General features: G+C 39.0%; 1 protein-coding gene across 1 annotated transcript in view; it reads left to right on the top strand.

The window, feature by feature from the left end:
- Positions 1-16637, top strand: part of LOC111334154 (protein sidekick-2) — a 51782-nt gene extending 35145 nt beyond the window's left edge. The window contains exons 11-22 of the mRNA XM_088737370.1: positions 2353-2658; positions 3704-4006; positions 4243-4545; positions 5737-6033; positions 6413-6706; positions 7229-7531; positions 7794-7902; positions 8173-8482; positions 8789-8831; positions 9123-9389; positions 13949-14221; positions 15132-16637. Coding sequence (XP_088593496.1) covers positions 2353-2658; positions 3704-4006; positions 4243-4545; positions 5737-6033; positions 6413-6706; positions 7229-7531; positions 7794-7902; positions 8173-8482; positions 8789-8831; positions 9123-9389; positions 13949-14221; positions 15132-15496 — 3173 coding nt within the window. The 3' untranslated portion in view covers positions 15497-16637. The remainder of the gene's footprint in view (positions 1-2352; positions 2659-3703; positions 4007-4242; positions 4546-5736; positions 6034-6412; positions 6707-7228; positions 7532-7793; positions 7903-8172; positions 8483-8788; positions 8832-9122; positions 9390-13948; positions 14222-15131) is intronic.
- Positions 16638-20480: the final 3843 nt, after the last annotated feature.

Genomic DNA, 20480 nt, shown 5'->3' with positions numbered 1-20480 from the left:
ATCTGACAGTGCCATAGGCGGGGTCCTACTTCAGGAGGGCCACCCTGTCTACTTCACGTCACACACCCTCAGCGCTACAGAAAAGAATTATGCTGATATCCAGAAAGAGTGCTTGGCAATTGTGTCCTGTATGGAGAAATGGCATCATTACCTTTATGGAAAGCGAGACATAACGGTCCACTCTGATCATCAGCCTCTGGAGACAATTTTCAAAAAACCTCTGAGCAGAGCTCTACACAGTCTTCAGAGAATGATGCTGAGACTTCAGAACTATGAATTCACTGTACAGCACAAGAAAGGAAAAGAGCTCTTCGTGGCCGACACTCTGTCTCGTGCATCTCTCAATGGTGGAACTCAGTCCCCCTCCAGAATGACACAAGACTGCGATGTGTTTCGTGTGAATCTCACACAAATGGACCTGTCACCAAACCTTGTCAAACCCGGTACAATGAACCAGATCAGAAAGGAAACTGAGAAAGACCCATCACTGATGACAATGAACAACATGGTGCTTGGTGGCTGGCCCCGCCAAAAGAGTGAAGTACTAGAGGAAATCAGAGCATACTGGGACCTCAGAGATGAGATTTCAGTATATGATTGAGTGCTTTTCAAATCTCATCAAGTCATTGTTCCCGGATCACTCAGACCCGAGCTCTTACAGAAGATACACAAAGCACACCAAGGCGCCGACAGTAGTATACGAAGAGCCCGGGAATCCGTTTGCTGCCCGGGAATGCAAGCAGCAATCAGGCAAACATGCTCCTCATGCGGTGTGTGTTCTCAATACCTAAGTGAACGGCCCCAGGAACCCATGCAGTCACATGCCATACCGTCTCGGCCATGGGAAAGAGTGAGTGCAGATCTGTTTCAGCTAAATGGCAGTACCTACCTTGTACTTGTGGACCACTACAGTGAGTATATCGAACTTGAGCCTTTAAAAAACACATCAGCCGTTGCAGTCATACGAGCCTTGAAGCGAAACTTCGCACGTCTCGGCATTCCCGACGAATGCGTGACAGATAACGGTCCGCAGTTTGTCAGCCACGAATACGCACGCTTTGCACGTGAATACGGATTCACCAGCATTAGATCATCTCCCTACCATAGTCGAGGAAACGGCAAAGCCGAATCTGCAGTCAAGATTGCAAAAAATATTCTGAAAAAATCCCGCTTTGAGGACCCATATCTGGCTCTTCTGGCCTATCGAAACACGTCACAACAGGGATACCAGTACTCACCAGCACAGCGATTCATGTCTCGGAAACTTCGAGACATCATCCCAACAGCAGCAAGCCAGCTATTCCCACAAGCCGCATTAGGACAGGTTACAATGAGAAACATCAAAGAAAGGAGAGCCCGATCAAAAGCCCATTACGACAAGAGGGCATCAGGCCCACTGAAACCATTTGCCCCAAGAGAAAAGGTATTTCTCGAGCCGCGACCAACAAACAAGTCTCAGCCATGGATCTACGGGGAGGTGATCGAACAACCCACATCAAGATCCTGCGTGGTCAAGACGGCAATGGGACCTATTCGACGAAGCCATGCCCAAATCCGAGAGGCTAGAACGGAGCCAGCTGAAAGACACACCACCGGGATGGACCAGCTTGAAATCGCATCCACACTCTGAACAGGAGCAGGAAAGACAACCAGCTGACCTTGAGCAAATGGAGCTAGAGAGCAGACTACCTCGAGGAGAAGGCGGACTTCGCCGTCCACACATGGAATCAGAAAGCGCGCCATCTAGTGCTGATGAGTGCGGACTCCGCCGTTCACAAAGGACTCGCAAACGGCCGTCGAGGTTCAAGACTATGTCATGTAGGCTCACAAGCGAGATAAACTGAACTATAATTGATTAGTACACTTATTCATTCATTTATTTATCTGTCCTCTTTCCAAGAGAGAGAGGGTGTTGCACAACTATTGTAATTAGCACCTCAACACTTGCACCTTCGTTATTCACACCCACCAACCACAATACATGTAATTACCATATCTGCACCTGCACCCGTATATATCTGTGGACAAGCTTATTAAAGTGCAGTTTTGAACACGATAAGTAACGGTCAACAGCTCCCGGAAAACTGTTCACATCTTGGAACAAATTATGTCCAAAGACAAATATCCATGCATATTTTTGTGCCAGAAAGAGGCAATTTTTTATATATTCATAGAGCCTTGATCAAGTGGTAATTTTTTTAAAGTAACTCTAGAGCTGACCAGAAGAGAATCACCTTAACCGTCCTTCCCTTTTGTTTCTTTTAAACCCTAAAGTATCTTATCCACTCCGCTGAGATCCTTAATTTTTTCCCTTTACAAAATGAAATAAAGTTTTGCTGTTTACCATTTCAGTTCCAATACAACCTCCTACTGCCTTCAATTTGACTGCAAACTCTTCTACCAGCATTGCAGCTTCTTGGCAGCTACCACCAATCTTTACCAGGCATGGAAGACACATAACAGGGTTTAAACTCTTTTACAGAAAGAAGAACTTAGCAGGGTGTTTTTCCTTCTTGAATATTACCAGTGGATCGACATTAAGCAGACTTGTGACTGGGCTCGAAAAGTACACAGAATATATATTTCAAGTGTTGGCCTACACATCTAAGGGTGACGGACTAAAAAGTTCTGTTGAAGTGGAAAGAACAATGGAAGATGGTATGTGACAATCCAGGGATAATGAAAAAATTTGTGAACCATATTTTATGAAGTTTTTCACCTTCATTAAGTGTTGCTTGCCAATGAGATGCCAAACACGTGATGAGAAAGGCTTACTGTAATTTGCGAAACTAAACGAAACGAAACAAGATATAAAATGAAAATCTGTAATTTGCGAGACAGAAATCTGTTAATAATTGACGAGGTACAAATCTGTAATTTGCGAAATAGAAGTCTGTTGATGATTTTTGAAATGAACAGAAACCTTTCATCGGGGAAATAGAAATCTGTTAATGATTTTCGAAATAGGAATCTGTAATTTGTGAAATTGAAATTTGTAATACGCGAACTGGAAATCTGTAATTTGTGAAACGAGAATGTCTGCGGGGAACTCTCCAGGCCAGAAGAATTAATCGGTCAGTGCACAACAAGTTTGGAGTGCATACGCAAAAAAAAACAACTAGCGAAAGTGAGAAATGAGAAATGAAAAATCTCCGTGGTGTTCTTTGCGAAATCTCCACTATGTTCCTGAATAAATCAATGCGTTATCTACGTGAAAGAAGAGTTGCGCCATCAAGCCAAAAAGACCAAATGTTATTCAAAATAATAACTGGCGCTGTAGCTGTGGTGCATAAAAGGAGTAAGCAGTGTACGTTGTAGATGTATTATTCAAGTGCGGGAGACAAGACACTTTCCTGACCGAAAATACACTTACAAAATGGTGCAGCATGTTTTTGGATAAAACATTACGGTGGGTGGGAAAATTGAACTGATCCAAACTTTTTGATTTTCTTGAGTTTAAGGCATGCTAACGATTTTCTTTACAGATTTCTAGTTCGAAAATTACAGATTTTCATTTCGTTTCGTTTCGCGCATTACAGTAAGCCACGAGAAACTAAACAACAAGATAGTTTAGGAATCAAGTGATTACTTTTCCAAGATGCAACAGCGATAATATTCATGTGACAAGCTTAGGTGTGACATGAAGTTTTCATACATCCTAACAGCTAATTAAACTCATTTCTACGCTATTATCCACTTGCAGCTCCTTCGCGACCTCCATCTAACTTCTATGTCACTGCAACTTCTTCTACCACTGTTACGGCATCATGGCAACTGCCACCAGTAGACTCTAGAAATGGAATTATTAAAGGATTTAAAGTGTTTTACAAAAGGAAAGACTCTTCAGGGTCAGGAATTATCCTTACTATCAACAGTGAATCAACTTTCAAGAAAAATGTTACTGGTCTTAATAAGTACACAGAATATGAATTTCAAGTGTTGGCCTTTACTTCTGTTGGGGATGGACCGTATACCTCTGTGGTTTTTCAGAGAACAAACGAAGATGGTTAGGACAGCTCTTTGTGTTATCTTCTAAAAGTGTCATGGCTTTTAATAACAGAATTTAGCGGAGTAAACTATGTAAAAAAGGCATTTTTTTTTTAGTATTTGTAAAAAGATTGCAAATACCATTTAAAAGTGGAAAAACTTAAGTATGAGTTAATCATTAATAATGATAAGGAGATGGTGATGACCACAATGATTTTGTTTATCGTTATGATTATTACAATTTCTGAATTGCAGTTCCTTCACAGCCTCCTAGTAACTTTACTCTGACTGCAAGCACATCTACTAGTATAACAGCATTCTGGCAGTTACCCCCAGAAGACTCCAGAAATGGAAACATTACAGGATATAAATTGTTCTACAAAAAAGGAGGCTCTTCAGGGCCAGTAAGCATGCAGCCCATTAACAATCAGGCAACTCGCATTCAAGAGGTCTCTGGGCTTGATAAGTTCACGGAATATGAATTTCAAATATTAGCATTCACTTCTGTTGGGGATGGACCAACTAGTACAGCTATTTTTGAGAAAACAAAGGAGGCTGGTAAGAAATAAGGATTTAACTATTTTTTAAGAAACAAAAAAGTTTTGGATGCTAGACATGTCTCTATAGAATGTTATTAAGGCCTAAAGAAGAGGCGAAACAGACTTTATGAAACTTTGTCTAGGGGTTTGTTTGTCCCATCTCTGATGTGATAGATCTTACCTCAATCTAGATTCCAACATATAATTTTATGGCAGGTATCTATGGTTGCCTGAGTTTTAGAGAAATACGCCTTTCCCTGTACATTCCATGGTATTATTATAACAATTTCTGTCCATTAAAATGTCTTGTTTCATGATGGCTCTGGAGGGATAACGTTTAAGTGGCACTGTTGAAGTTACAAGTAAGGGATAAACATTGAATTTAGCTATTAACTTGAAATCTGTCCATGCTAAATAAAGCAATTTCTCACATTTAAATTTTTCTTAAAACAGTCAAAGCTGCCTATTTACATGAAGCATGCATTGTTAAAACATGCGGTGTTGTATTTTTATGCCTTACCGAATAAGTAAGAATAAGTAACATGGAGGGGGGACTCTTCAGTTAAACGACTTGTTATCCCACAGTTGTTTGAATTGACTTATAGGAAGAATCAAATAAAAGGCAAAGTTTTAAAAAGATTTGATAATAAAGAATAAGTGCACCAAAATTATGATAGCAAGCTCCACCCTTGTTTGTTGGAAATCTGTTATTATCTTTACAGATATCTTTAACTTTAAACGTGCCTTGATTCAGCCTCCATATTGGGTCATTTCATTTACAACTTAGACATCCCTATGACTAAAAGTGCCACTCTCTCAAGGATGCATTATTAACAACAACATTGACTTTATTTTTTTTTAATTAAAGAAATAAAGGCCTTTGTAGCCCGCAGTTAGCAAAGCTATTCTAGGCGGGCTACCTAAACAGACACTGTATAGGCTCACACACACACACACACACACACACACACACACACACACACACACACAATGTAATAAATAAATAAATGAGCAAATAAAAATAAACAAATAATTGTAGTGATAACCATGTTAAAGGTTTTAACTGAGCCAGATAATGGATATCTTCCTGAATGAAAACTTTCAAGTGAAAGCTGTAAGTCAGCTCCACCATTTTTTGTGTCATGGAAAATGAAACTCAGTCTGAATCATTTATTGAAGTGTTAATTAAAACATGACTACTCTATTGCAGCTCCTTCAGGACCTCCCTCTCAGTTCTACGTCATTGTAAACTCTTCAACCAGTATCGCAGCCTCATGGCATTTACCACCAGAGGACTCCAGACATGGCATCATCAGAGGATATAAACTGTTCTATAAAAAGAAAGACTCAGGTTTAACAACCTCCCTGACTATTGACAATGGAAAAAAGTCAAAAAGTGTCACCAACCTTGATGAATACACTGAATATGAATTTCAAGTGTTGGCTTTCACTTCTGCTGGTGATGGACCAAGAAGCTCCACTGTTTTCACAACAACAATGGAAGATGGTGAGAATTGCAAGAGCTCTAAACAACAGTTAGATAAACTTTCCTATAATACTTGCTAACACAAAGTTAATGTTGATGATTGATTTAGGGTGTTGGCTTTCAAGTTTGGACTTCAGGCCAGTATTAATAAGATCTTCTTCTTCGACATGCCTTGCAAATAATCAGCTCTTAGAATTCTGCTTTCATGACTTGATTTGTTAAGTTACTCAGATGAACTTGTCTTTAATCTAATTCTTAGATTGTTCTATGAAAAAGGCAATACCTTAACACCTAAATAAGGGAGCAGTATATTCTTATATTATGTTATTCAATTTACATGCATTCAATGATTTTCTGTATCATTCTTCTATTAATGTGCACATCATCTTTGTTCCTCCAGCTCCCAGTGCACCTACGTCTTTGTCGTTTGTTGATGTGCCACCCAGCAATTTGCACGGACCCAGAATAACCTTGTCCTGGAGCAAGCCTACAGAACCAAATGGAGTTATTAGACGTTACACTTTGTTTTACAGTCACGATGGAGGTGTGCCAAAAGAGGAGTCTGGATTAGACAAAAATACATTGAGTCACACAGTTGATGTGTTGGGTGGAGTGACTTATCAGTTTCATGTCAGAGCTGTGACTATTAGACCTGGACCAAATGGGACGATAACTGTAACTACCAGTGAATACAGTGGGTTCTTTACATTTACCGTTATGTCAATTGCTGTGCACCTAAACGCATTCGTATCTATTACAATATGTTGTAGTGACTTCATAGTGGTGATCCTTGTTCGTGTTTGAAAATGATCTGATTTTCAATTAGTTTTTTTGCCTGTTTGATTGGATTATTTTGCTATCAAAAAGGTAGTGTTCTGCACTACTGAAAGCTCTTCAAGTGTGTTTAAGCCATCAGAGCTGTAAGATACGTGTTTAAATACAGTAAAATATAAGTTACTGTTTAACTTCTCTTTTATCACAGATATGAGTATTTATGTTTGTCTCTGCTGTTTTTCTTTCGTTTTGTTTCTTTTTGTTTCTTTTGTTTTGTTTTGTTTCTTCTTTTTTAGCCGTAATCTTTAATTATTCGTCACAGGGTGTATTTATGAGTAATATTTTGAGAATATTTTTGTGTCATTCTGATGCAAGTTGGTTTAGCTTTTCATCCAAGAGTGCATTTACCTGATAAAGACTGTTTCTCACGTTTCTCAAATAGAGCCCAGTCGTGGACCACAAGAGGTATCCTCTTCTGCAGTGAACTCCTCAAACATTAATATAACTTGGCTTGGAATACCAAGAGAAGCAGCCTATGGTAATATCATAAGATATGAAGCTAGGCTCAGTGTGCTGGAAAACTGTACAGGGATCCAATCTGCCTATCATGCAACCATTAACACATCTACAACTTATGTTCTCGTCACTGGACTCTCTTGGTGTGCCAAGTACGAAGTGTCTGTTCGAGGCTACACTGCTGCGGGGCCTGGACCCTACAGTAGACCAGTAATTGTGCAGACATTGGGTAAGTAAGCCTGTAATAAGGCGATTTACATGATAGGGGTTGATCAGAAGGGTTGCAACAACTTATGGAAAAGTTTGGGAAACACAAGGAAACTATGATGGTTTCGAGCCAAAGGCGAGTGATTCACTAGCTCTTTGAGTTTATGCTGAGTTAACTTAAACTTAAACTTAGTGGGCACCTATAACCTCGCAGGTTCTCGTATAAAGTAAGGATTTCGTTAGATTTACCTGACTAAACTGAGCCTTCCTTCCCTTCTCCCCAGCTGTAGTGTGGTCTAAAGAAACGCTATCTTCGCCTTATATTTCTGCGAATTTAAGAGGAGGAGGAATTTCTGCTAAAGTCACGCTTCCACGTTTTCGTGGAAATGCAAGGTATGATTGACTAAGTAATTGCACGTTTATTTTGAGGGCTATTTGGAGAAGGGTAGGCTTGCGAATGGCAGAAGAAGGACTTGGCAAAAGGGAGAAGAGGCTCAGGGTTTGGGTTGTTTCCTCTTGTACTGTAGTGATCATCAGACATCCTGTATATTATCATGTAAGATGCAAAAGAAAATAGAGCTTGAAGGACATGTAACTGACAAGTAACAATGGGAACCACAAGATACTGCTGGCACTACTTATATCCTGCTGTGTATCTTGCAGGTTTTATCAAGTAATCGTTATTACATTAAGCTCAAACTATACTGGAGCTGTCAAACCACCGGGAAGATTTACAACGCAAGACATGATGACGTATGAAGAAGCGCACAAATCTTCTGTTCCTGCTGCTTATGTCGCTTTTCAGTTTGAAGGAAATAGTTTTGATAAAAATCAGGAATTTGTTATTGGAGATGGAGCACAGTCCAATGGTAAAGAAAGGAGTAAGAGAAGTAGTGGTGATCAGTATTATTACAACAAACCACTGCAGCTGAATACAAACTACAGAGTGTTCCTCAGGGCTTTTGTCTCCGAGGTATCCTAACAAAGCTTTTATCTGTAGAAAGGGATTTTCTATTCATTCAATGTAAATACTGGGTGACAAATCTGACTCATTCACCTCTTTCAGGTCTTCTTCTCAGGTGTCTCTCGAACTTCCCCCGCCAACACTATTATCTTGCCGTTGTTTACCGGCTCTTTGGTCTTAGTGAATGCATTTCTATAACAGCAGCTTTGAGCAGGCTTGTAATGCTCAGGAAAACTAGCCTGAGTCACCATGCCATAACCAAACACAGCGAAAGGTTACGCATGAATGATTAGCTCTTGTGGTTGTATTTTGCAGACGGTGTATGTCTCCAGTAACTTCGTAGCCATTGACATCAAAGGTACTTCTGTTTTGTCTGTGATTTTAGTATACTTTTCTTTTGTCAGAGACATCAAGCATTAAGCAACCAAATTTACCTCAGTGTAGTCTAAGCTTTGAGTATTTTATTAATATAAGATTGCGATGCTGTGTTGGATGTCTTTCTGTGTTTGTAATAAAATTTAAGTTTCCATCAATTGAGGGGCTTTCATGTTATTTTTTAGTTTGGATGAGAGAGGCTGCAAAGCCTTCGAGCTGCTTTGTGTCCTGAACTTTGTTTAGGAATAACTACTCCATCTTTATCAAAACTCAGGTAAACCTCTTATCAAAGGTCTCCCAAAAACAACCATTACAGCAACTGGCGAACTGGCAGTGTTGACCTGTGAGGTTATTGGAGAAACTGAAGCTTCTGTTACCTGGACTAAAGATGGACTTACCAGTATACCTCACGCTCAGCTCGAGAACAACGGTACTATACTTATCATAAAAGATGTTGTTCCTGATGTCAGTGGTGTTTATGAATGTAAAGCGATGAACAAGTTTGGAGAGAGCCGTACAGCTACGACAGTCATTGTCGCTGGTAGGTAGAAACTTTGTTACATTTGCAGTGAACACTGGGTAACAATAACACTTTCATATCCTTTTGTAAAATAAATCTATACAGCAGTAAGTGTATTTTTTTTGTTTGGAGTTAGAGAATTAAAGAAAATAAATAACCAAGTATGGTTTTTCTAAGCAATACGATAGTCGCCATGGCATCTAGTCTCAACCTGCTAGAAGTACAGAATGACATCCTTTGTGCTATCGACAACCAGAACTGCGTCGTGCTCTTGCTACTTGGTATTTCTGTACCGTTTGACACGGTTGATGACAAGCTGCTTTTAACTGGGCTCTCCAGACGTTTCGGAATAAAAGGAAATGTGTCGAATTGGTTGGAGTCCTACCTCCATGACCGCAAACAGTGCGTTGTTATTGACGGAGTCAAGTCCAACACCAAAGACTTGCAATACGGAGTGCCCGAGGGATCTGTACTTGACCCAGTACTGTATGCACTATATACCTTCCCACTTGGCGACATCATCAAGTGTCAAGGGTTGGGATATTACTCATACACAGACGACACTCAGCTTTATTTTGCTTTCCAACCCATACCCGCTGAACAACTATAGCACGCACTGAGACATGTCTTAGAGAGATCGATTCATGGATGGTACAAAATAAGCTTAAAACTAAACCGAGACAAGACAGAATTTCTTGTGTTGAATGCACAACACCGTCCTTCACTAATGATTGACTACATCAAAGGAAACACAGATGGAGTCGAGCCCTCTTTTGCTACACGAAATATTGATGCTATCTTTGATCAAAATATCTCCCTGGAGAAGCACTTCGCATACATATGTAAATCATCGATTAATCGTTTAAGTAACATAGCGAAAATAAGAAACTTCTGTCGAAATCAGACACTGAAATCTTGATCCATGCTTTTGTCTCCAGAAAGCTCGACATCCGCAGCTCTCTACCATATGGACTTCCACAATTCCTACTGGATCGCCTCCTTTTCTTTTCAACAAAGCATTTGATTAGAGACATTAAATATAGATATATATGTATAGAATACGATCCTTATCATCATTCGTTATACTTTTATCTATCCATTAGAATTTTTCGATTTCACACAATTTAAATAGATTTCAAATATAATGGATTTATGTACATCATCATAATAAATTTTATTTTAGCAACAGATATGGCCCTCGCAAGAGATTCATATGCTTTTAAGAGTGCATAATTAGATATTCTTAAATCATGTATTTATATATTTGTTTATCATTAGTAGGTTAGATTTCCTTTTCTATTTCTCTTTTTTACGGTAAAGCGCAATTGGGGTAAATGGAAATGGCGCTATATAAATTTTGTTATTATTATAATGGTTCCTTAAAGTCTTGCTCTTTTTTTCTTATGGTGCCGAGTTCAATCCATGAGCCTAGGGCAGTCATAAGTCTGCTGGATTACTTAATGGTTATTATTATTATCATTATTATTATTATTATTATTATTATTATTATTGCATATATCATTAGTGACGATGGTGGAGGGATACTTCCTCTCAGCGATGACGTCATAAGGCGATTGGGATCCTTACTTTTTGGTCCAATTGAGGAGGTCCCAACCACGTTATTCCTTGAAATTGATGATGAGATGGTGCGCGAGGCTGCACTGAGGACCAAGGGCTCCAGAGGTCCCTATGGAGTTGATGCTGACGGGTTTGGAAGAATTCTATCATGTGAAGTCTGGCAAAGATTTTTGTGATGCTCTCCGCCGCTCTGTTGGCCAGAAGACTATGTACGGAGTACGTGGACCCCAGCAGCATTGAGGTGTTACTCTCAAGCCGTCTAATACCTCTTGACTAGGGTAAAGGAGCAGTCCGACCAATTGGTGTTGGAGAGGTACAGCGCAGGATCATCGGGAAGTGCGTCACAAGGGTAATAAAGACTGATGTTATTGACGCTAGTGGCTCATTACAATTATGCGCGGGACTGAAAAGTGGAAACGAAGCCACTATCCATGCTATGCGAACCATCTTCGAAGCTGATGACACAGATGCAGTCTTATTGATTGATGCCTTTAATGCCTTTAATGCCTTAAACAGATCTGCATCACTACACAATATTAGAGTATTATGTCCTCCAATGGCAATATACGCTATTAATACTTACAGACAACCTGCGCAGCTTTTTGTTATTGGTGGTCAAAAATTGGAATCTGTTGAGGGCACCACGCAAGGGAATCCACTGGCAATGAGTCTGTACGCTATCAGTCTCCAGCCACTCATCACACAACTAGAAGTTTCTAGCGCAACTAAGCAATGCTGGTTCGCCGACGATGCTGCTAGAAGTGGTTCACTTCTTGAAGTCATAAAGTGTTGGAATGTGCTCTCTGAAAGTGGGCCTCGACTAGGCCACTTTTCGAATGCCAAAAGTGCAGTCCGACCAATTGGTGTTGGGGAGGTACTGCGCAGGATCATCGGGAAGTGCGTCACAAGGGTAATAAAGACTGATGTTATTGAAGCTAATGGCTCATTGCAAGTATGCGCAGGACTGAAAAGTGGAAACGAAACCAAGCCGGAGAGAGAAAGTGCTGCAAAGGCAGTGTTTGCTGACACGGAAATTAACGTGCACCTTGGTGCAGTTTTAGGATCTAGAGCCTTCTTAGAAGAATACGTCGGAGACAAAGTAGAAGACTGGGTTAACGAAGTTACTAAGCTTGCGGAATTCGCCGTTTCCCAACCTCAGGCATGCTACGCTGTATTCACCGTAGGACTGCGTCATCGTTGGACCTACTTCTTAAGAACTCTACCTGATATAAGTGATCTACTTGAGCCACTTGAGAATGCTACAGCAAATCTTTTAATTCCTGCCATTGCAGATCATCAAATCAATGAAGAAGAGCGCAACCTACTTGCTCTCTCAGTGCGTTTGGGCGGACTTGGAATCGCAAACCCTGTAGAATTGGCATCTCAAGAGTATGAAGTCTCGGCAACTGTTACTGGACTCGGCGTATCATACATCAAGATCACCTCACTCCAGATGAAGCAGATATCAATGCTGCAAAGTCCCAGGCAATAGCTAAGAAACGTGAGGCCCTGAAAGAATCTGAAGTGAGGGTAAAGAACATGTTAACACCGAACTCGCTCATAGTGAAAGAACAAGCATCAGAGAGAGGTGCCTCCAGTTGGCTCGCTATCATCCCGTTAAAAGACCTACGATACGATCTCAATAAAGGAGAATTTAGAGATGCCCTTAAGCTGAGATATAATTGGGAATTCTCTGACATCCCAAACCGGTGCGTCTGTGGTGACATCTTTGACGTGGACCATGCGATGACCTGCAGAAATGGCGGATTTGTGATACAACGCCACAATGAGATCAGAGACCTGGAGGCGGCACTGCTTAGCACCGTATGTAAAGAGGTGCAAATCCAGCCTCCCCTGCAGCAGATTACGGGAGAAATTTTGAGTAATGGGGCCAATACTTCCCAGGATGCTCGTCTTGATATTCTAGCCAGAGGTTTCTGGGAGCGACAGAAGTCTGCATACTTTGATGTCCGGGTATTCCACCCTTAGGCTGACTCCTATCGTGAGAAGACATCTGAGCAAGTCTTTAAACAGCACGAAAACGAGAAGAAGCGAAAGTATGCCAGTAGAGTATTAGAAATAGAGCAAGGATCCTTTACGCCCCTGATCTTTAGTACTACGAAAGGATGGGCACTGAATGTAAAAGTTACCATAAACGCTTAGCTGATCTCATATCCTTAAGAAATGTGAAACATACTCTACCACTATGTCCTGGACTAGAGCCAAAATTTCTTTCGCGCTCTTACGATGCGCCCTGTTATGCTTAAGAGGTACACGAAAGAAGAGAAGAACATTTGAGACATTCGATACAGATTTTTTAATTGACAATGCTATGGCAAATATAGGCTAGACATTTTTAAAATTTGTTTTACAGTTTTTTTAGAGTGAGAGTGTCATTTCCCTTCTCGTATATTTTTTTTAATGTAATTTACTTTTATAAGAATAATTTCGATGCCCGTTTTTTTTTAATTCTTTCAATACGAACTAGTAGCTGCTTTCGCGATTTTTATATGTAGGTCGTTTTTTTTTTATCAAAGTTAGTTTGGGTCTAATACGAGTCTGATCCTAGAGAACCGAATTTAACAGATGTATTCCGTGTCAACTAATTTGGAAATCTAAGAGAGGAAAAACCATTACCCTCGCGAAGTTATTGTAATGTTTTAAGTTTTAAAATAAAGTTATTACTCATGAATTATTATTATTATTTTTATTATTAGAACCCTATTCCAGCCACTCATTAACAAGTCATTGACGAATTAGAATTCGTGTCTGTACTGAGTACTTACCAAATATTAGAAGTTTTTAATTAAAGGTGGAAAACAAAAAGACAACACCAGTAATAACTAAACAAGCCACCAATCAAACCAAAACGCACGAAAACCAAAAATATATCATGTCAGTTTCCGCACATATTTATTTCAAGGCTGCTCCGCTGGCATAAGCATGTTTTTGTCTAATGTTTTTTGGTATCGTTACGTTTTCCGTTTTTTTTTTTTACACAGTGCCACCCAGAATTATCGAAGAACTCTCCCCTTTTACGGTGATATGTGAAAAGCAAAGTCCATGTTTACTCTCATGCCAAGCAACAAGTTATATTCCCTTTAACTACTCCTGGACGAAAGATGGCCAAGTTCCAACTGGTGATAACATCAAATTGATGAATAACAGTCTCATTGTCACGCCACAGGTTAGAGAAGATTATGGGGAGTATGTTTGTCACGTTACAAACAACTTTGGCTCAACGTCATATGAAATCACCCTACTCGATAGTGAAGGTACATATTTTTTCTCACATTTTAGACGTGATCAAAATTTTCGTTCAACAAGTTTTAAGAGCTTAGAACTTTTAAATCCGATTTGGAGTTTTTGGCCTTCTAATTACAGCTATTCAGAAGGTTTTTTAAAAACAGGTATTTGTATGTATCAAAAGCAACATAATGTAGTGGTCTTATACACCGAAGTTGTTCAGTCAGAAGTTACATTTTCTTTCTTCAGTTAGAAAATTGTTTTAGTGTACGATGCAGGTCGACATTCCGTATGTTAAAAATGGTCTGTCAGTTGAAACTAAATCAAAATAGAGTTCTATGTACCAATGTTGAGAGAGCCGAAGGCTAAAATAACTCTGTTTCCCTTATTGGCGAGGCTCCCACACGCGCTTCGCGCGCGTGAGGCAGAGCCCCATACCCATGGAATATGGTCAACCTCTTTTCCTTTGGTTGTCACGTGACTGACCGAGCGTACGTACGTGCCTTCAGATTGCACGGGTAGGGTAGGGTAGGGGAGACTATCAAAACGAAGGGAGGGGTGTCTCAGGCGAGTCTTGGCAAATGCACATCTTTTTATGTTATCACTAATATTACGAACTTGGGAGCTCCGCTTTTAGGCTTGGCTAAATCTATATATTACTTGTTCGAAATTTCTAGAGGTCATATAAGTGACTTGATAGCAAGATTTCGAATTGATAGGCGTTCGAAATTTCTGGCATACAATGAAGTAAGACCAAGAGACGACAAAACAGAAAGTTTGAAATTGTATTCATGTTTCGTGGATAAAAAAAAAACCTCGTATTCCTTATGATCAATCTACTCTTACTAAAGCATCGATGCATTGAAACAGAGCAACAAAGTAACAAAGCAGTTCACTGTTTTATAGTTGGTTCTAAAGTTGTTTATTTTCTTTTACTAGATACACAAAGAATATTACTTGCCAGTGTCATCGCATTGTCTTTTATTGTGTTCGTGTTACTCATTATAATTTGTGGGCTGATATGGCAGCGAAGACGAGCTGTTCCTAATAAAAGGATACAGAGTAAAGAAGAAATTGACTTTGATGGCGTCAAATCTTCACCTGATCTACGGTCAAGTAACGAACAAGCTTCAGACCTAAACACATATATGGAACTCAAACCCAGGCCTTCGAACCAGGAATCTTGTGTTCCTTCTGAGTATCAGTCGTTACAGGAAAATCCTGAGAACCCCGGATATTACAATATGGTGATTCAGAAGGAAAATGGCGGGAAACAAAATGAAGAAGTGTATGAGGAAATATGATATTCCCAAAACTTATTTTGCATCTGTTTAGTTCAGATCACCCATCCTGTTTTATGCAATAAGCTTAATTAAATACTCATTCTGTATATGTAATCTAATGGAGAGCAGACGCATAGATGTCGTCACATCTTGCTTCTTTATTGTATAAAGCAGATGGATTCCGTGTTGCCGTGTGTCTGTTATGTAATAAGTCACAGAAGAAATTTGTTAAGTACGTCAGTGCTACACTGGGCTGCACTTCGTATGCCACTGTTTTTCTGACTGCATTTTGACTTCATCTGTGATCAAAAACGAAACAGACGTAGGACAACATCCAAACAGTACTTCGGTTCGTGACGCACTTCTTGTTGTAGTCTAGCTAAAAGAGTAGTTGGCAATGAAATGAATTCATTTCAACTGTTTTCCTCCTTCATTCAAAATGCATTTCTTAAACCTTTCTTATATTTTGCTTGTATCTGTGTAGTTATATCTTTTTTATTTGCTTTTTGATGTGTTTGGAATGTACAGTTCGATTATAACTATTAACTATAGCCGTCGGATGAGGGGTAGATTAACCTTATAACTTTGGGTGAGGTTCTCAAACTGTACGAAACCTCTTAAAAGACAGTCTCATATAACTTCGTCGACTTGGCTTGACAAATCCGTCTTATCAAATGTGAATTAATCCATATATACCGTTAGAGTCAGTGTTACATAATGAAAATTTGAATTCAAATTAAGGTTACGTGTTCTTAACCACTAGGAAAAGTAAGAGCCATTAGATGTAAACCATAACAACGCTGAACAAAGTGATATCTCTGTCACTCTTAAATTACCTCTTAAATACTAAATGTTCTATTTTTTTTAGTCGTTTATTGGACGTTGGGAGTGTTTTCAACATATTTTTTTATGCACAGTAAGTTCTTTTCAACTGTAAACGCAATGTATTGGGTTTACAGAATATTATTGTTGGGTGTTTGTAGATAAGAGAATTAAAGATGATAGAGTATTTTCACTCCTCAAGATATTTTTAGATTATAGATTATTTACAGATAGGAGAAAATGCTGCGAAAGATTGTTGCAAGGCAATAAGATCTAAATAGGTTCTAAATGTGAAAAGAATAGTTGTCAATGGTAGAATAAAATGTTTTCACCAAAAGAAGTGTCTGATTGCGGTAGACCATCTCTTTTTTTTAAACCACACAAAGGCAAAACTGCCTTTATTCGATGTACAGTTTTAGCCAGGCTAGTCGCAAGGCTTCAGTTGCTTAAACATTCACCACACATTTACTTGCCTTGCGTTGTGCCCGCAACGCAGCTTGAAACAGAATACCGTCGCGAGTTCGGAAGTATTGTCATCCCATTATGTTCTTCATACCTAATATTTTACGTTTGATTAGGTATCCTATTTTCTTAATTGTGGGACTTTGCATACGCGCTTAAAGGAGAACTTTGATGAAACCACCCTATAATTTGAAAACCCTAAAAATTCAGTTATTTCATTATAATATGAATTTTTAGCGATTAATAAAGCCATTTCAATAATAATTTTAGTTGAAAGTCAATTCTAGGGCGAGAAATTACGATTTGAAAACCGTTCCGCCATTAATTTTCGTAATCACGGCCAACTTATCTTCGGTCAGCGGTCACTCCCATTGTGACGTAGATTACTCAACACACTTCTTTTTGTACGGAAACCTCGTGAAATTTAGGGGAATAGTCTTAGTCTTAGTGTTAAAAAAAGTAATATATACGATCAAAATACTGTTTTTGAAAACTAGCCACGAGCACGGCACGTCAAATGAGTAATCTCCAAACTCGCGCCAGTCTTCTTTGAGTCTGGCAACTGATTACGAAAATTCATGGCGGAACGGCTTTCAAATCGTAATTTCTCGCCCTAGAATTGACTTTCAACTAAAATTATTATTGAAAAGGCTTTATTAATCGCTAAAAATTCATATTATAATGAACTAACTTAATTTTTCGAGTTTTCAAATTATAGGGCGGTTTCATCAGAGTGCTCCTTTAACCCACAAACAGCAACCCTGGCAAACAAAAAAGGTAACACAACATTTGACGTAACGATGGGCAGCTATGACGTGGCTGAAACCTGTGAACTTGTCAGAAACTTCCTCTTCTCCCAGCTACAGAATCTTCACATAAATGTTGGACTATACCGAGATGACGGACTTGCCACCATTGACGCCATACCTAGGGGCACAAAAAAACATCAAGAAAGAGATATGCCGCACATTTAACGCCAACGGACTCCGCATCACCATAAAAGCCAACAAACAAGTAATCAACTTCCTAGACGTCACATTTAACCTCAGCCAAAACACCTACCAACTATACACAAAGCCTAACACTACATTGCAATACGTCCACCACGAGAGCAACCACCCACCGATGGCCACAAAGAACATCTCAGCCGGTATCAACAGACACTTATCATCTCTCTCATCCGACAAAGCCTGCTCCGACCAAGCCACTCCCGCCTACCAGAAAGCGCTAGACGACAGTGGATACAGCTACACACTTTACTATGAACCAACGCACACGCAAAGGCGCAAGAAACGTCAACGTAACAACATCCTCTGGTACAATCCACCTTTCAGCGAGAACACCAGCACGAACATCGGGCATAAACTCCCCGTGCTAATAGACAAACACTTCCCCAAAGACCATAAGCTTCGCAAACACAATCAAGATCAGTTACTGCTGCATGAACAAAACAAAACAAATCATTGACAACCACAATAAAAGAGTCCCGACTTCCCACGTAAAGACTAATGCTGCCGCCACAACCACCGACGCTACCGCTAACAATAACGAGAAATGCAACTGCCGACAGAAAAACTCATGTCCACTAGACGGAAACTGTCTCCAACAATATGTTATCTACCAAGCTACCGTTACACGTAAAGACAACAACTCGGCGGATTCAAACATCGGCCTCGCTGCAAATGACTTCAAGACCCACTACAGCAACTAAACCTCATCGTTCCAACACGCAAAGCACGGCAACTCTACCGAACTCAGTAAAACATCTGGACACTTGAAGACAACAACATCGGCTATTCGGCTATCGGTGTTGGCGTTAAAATCTGGAATGGGATACCAGCTAGTCTTAAAAACTTATCCAAGAACTCTTTTAAAAAATCCATTAGAACAAAATTAATCGAAATTCTAGAAACTGAAAACTCCTATGTTGAAATAGATACTCAAATTAATAAGATGAAAGTTAACTTCTAACTGTAATTATGTTTAGTTTGTAGTCGACTCCTAAGGCGAAATAGATACTTTAATCAATACTTGATGAAAGGATAATTTCTAACTGTAATTATGTTTAGTCTCTAGTCTCTTTAGTCTGGAGTTTTCCTCTTTCTTCTGTCATGTTGTAATTGTATGTGATTATTATGTAAAATTGTGTAAAATTACTTTTCAATTCTCTGGCTTGCCGCGACGAGCTCTTCGCTATTTGCAAGCCAGGATACCAATAACCACCTGATATTTACTTGGAAATAAATAAAATCTCTATCTCTCTCTCTCCAGATTCATGGCTGAGTATCTGCTACCTTTTCTCTTCTTCTTTTTTTGATATAAAATTTTCCAATATTTTCCCGTTTTTACAGTGAAATATATCAGTCTATTTTTCACTTATAATACTTCTATTCAAAGTTACCGACCAATACGAAATCTTTAGTCAGTATATCAATCTAAACACGACCAATGTAGCAAATACTCAATCTTTGGTATACACATCGAAAAAGTCAAGAAAATAAAAACTTTTGACAAACTTTAAAGGTCTTCAAGTTCTTTTTTATTGCCGTAAAACCCCTCTGGGATCTGGAATATTTTACTTTCTACACCATCTTAATTTTAGAACAAAACTGCGTTCCCACATATAGTATCAACTCGACTTAACAAGTCAGAATTTTTTGAGAAGGTCAATTATCAATTATCAATTAATCATTATATTTTACTTTAAATTCATTTTTTTGGTAGGAAAGTTCTGCGCTTGTGAAAGAAAACATGTTAAACCTGTTTTTTGAATTATATGTCCCAATTAAAAGACTTTATTGCACAAAAACCACTCCGTAGCAAATAACCATTTAACGTAGCAAGTACCCACTTTATGTAGCAAATACCCATTTCTACTTCTTTTGCTCTAGAGAAACATTTTCTTTGGTAAAAGATTAAGTTTTAAGGAACTATTTGGGTATTGCTTAAGAACAATCTATCCCTCTGTATTTTTCAATTTAAAATATAACACGCTTTACCGACAAAAAAAGCGTACACGCGCATTTTTGTAAGAAATAGTTTCGTTTCCAAATGGCTGAGATATTAAGCAATTAAAAGTGTTGTGGAAAGGATTTTGTTATGTTTATGTAAGTTAAATCATGATAGCATCTTAATCTTATAAACGCTGCACTTTACATAGGTAGTTTGAACGATTACGAGCGCTTATTGTGGTGTGAAAAATTTCCTTCAAGTGTTACTTTAGATAGCATAACATGCATCAGCAATCAATCCTTATTCAAATCTGAAAGGGACAAAACTTTTTCCAGTGTTCCCCTTGTTCTGCTTTTACTGCATTTATAACTCTGTTGGAATGTGAACCTTATTCTTTTTTCTAGTGTAGGCCTAATGTTAACTTATATTAACTAATTGAGTTTTAAATCGCGCAAAGCTTTGTTACAATGTAATCTTAGTTTTGATTCATGTTTAAACTTAGTTCAGTTTTAAATGCCCGTACGACTCTATTCATACAAGTTTAGTTGCATTTCTGTAAAAGCCTTGTTCTGTTCTATATGCGCGAAAATAACTCACATTGCGACTTTAGCCTATTTCCAGTCTATGTGTGATATAGCTTTAGATGGACTCATACCTCACTTACAATGTGAGCTTGGTATTCTGTCTAGTTTATGCTTAGTTTAGTTGAGTTTTAAGCGGTACGCATAGCTTTGTTACGATACAAGTTTACTTTTGTCTCTATTGTGAT

Source organism: Stylophora pistillata, chromosome 11 (genome assembly GCF_964205215.1).
Source record: "Stylophora pistillata chromosome 11, jaStyPist1.2, whole genome shotgun sequence".
Lineage (NCBI taxonomy): Eukaryota > Metazoa > Cnidaria > Anthozoa > Scleractinia > Pocilloporidae > Stylophora > Stylophora pistillata.
The sequence above is the reverse complement of the archived record's forward strand: the minus strand, read 5'-3'. Positions and strand labels throughout refer to the sequence as shown.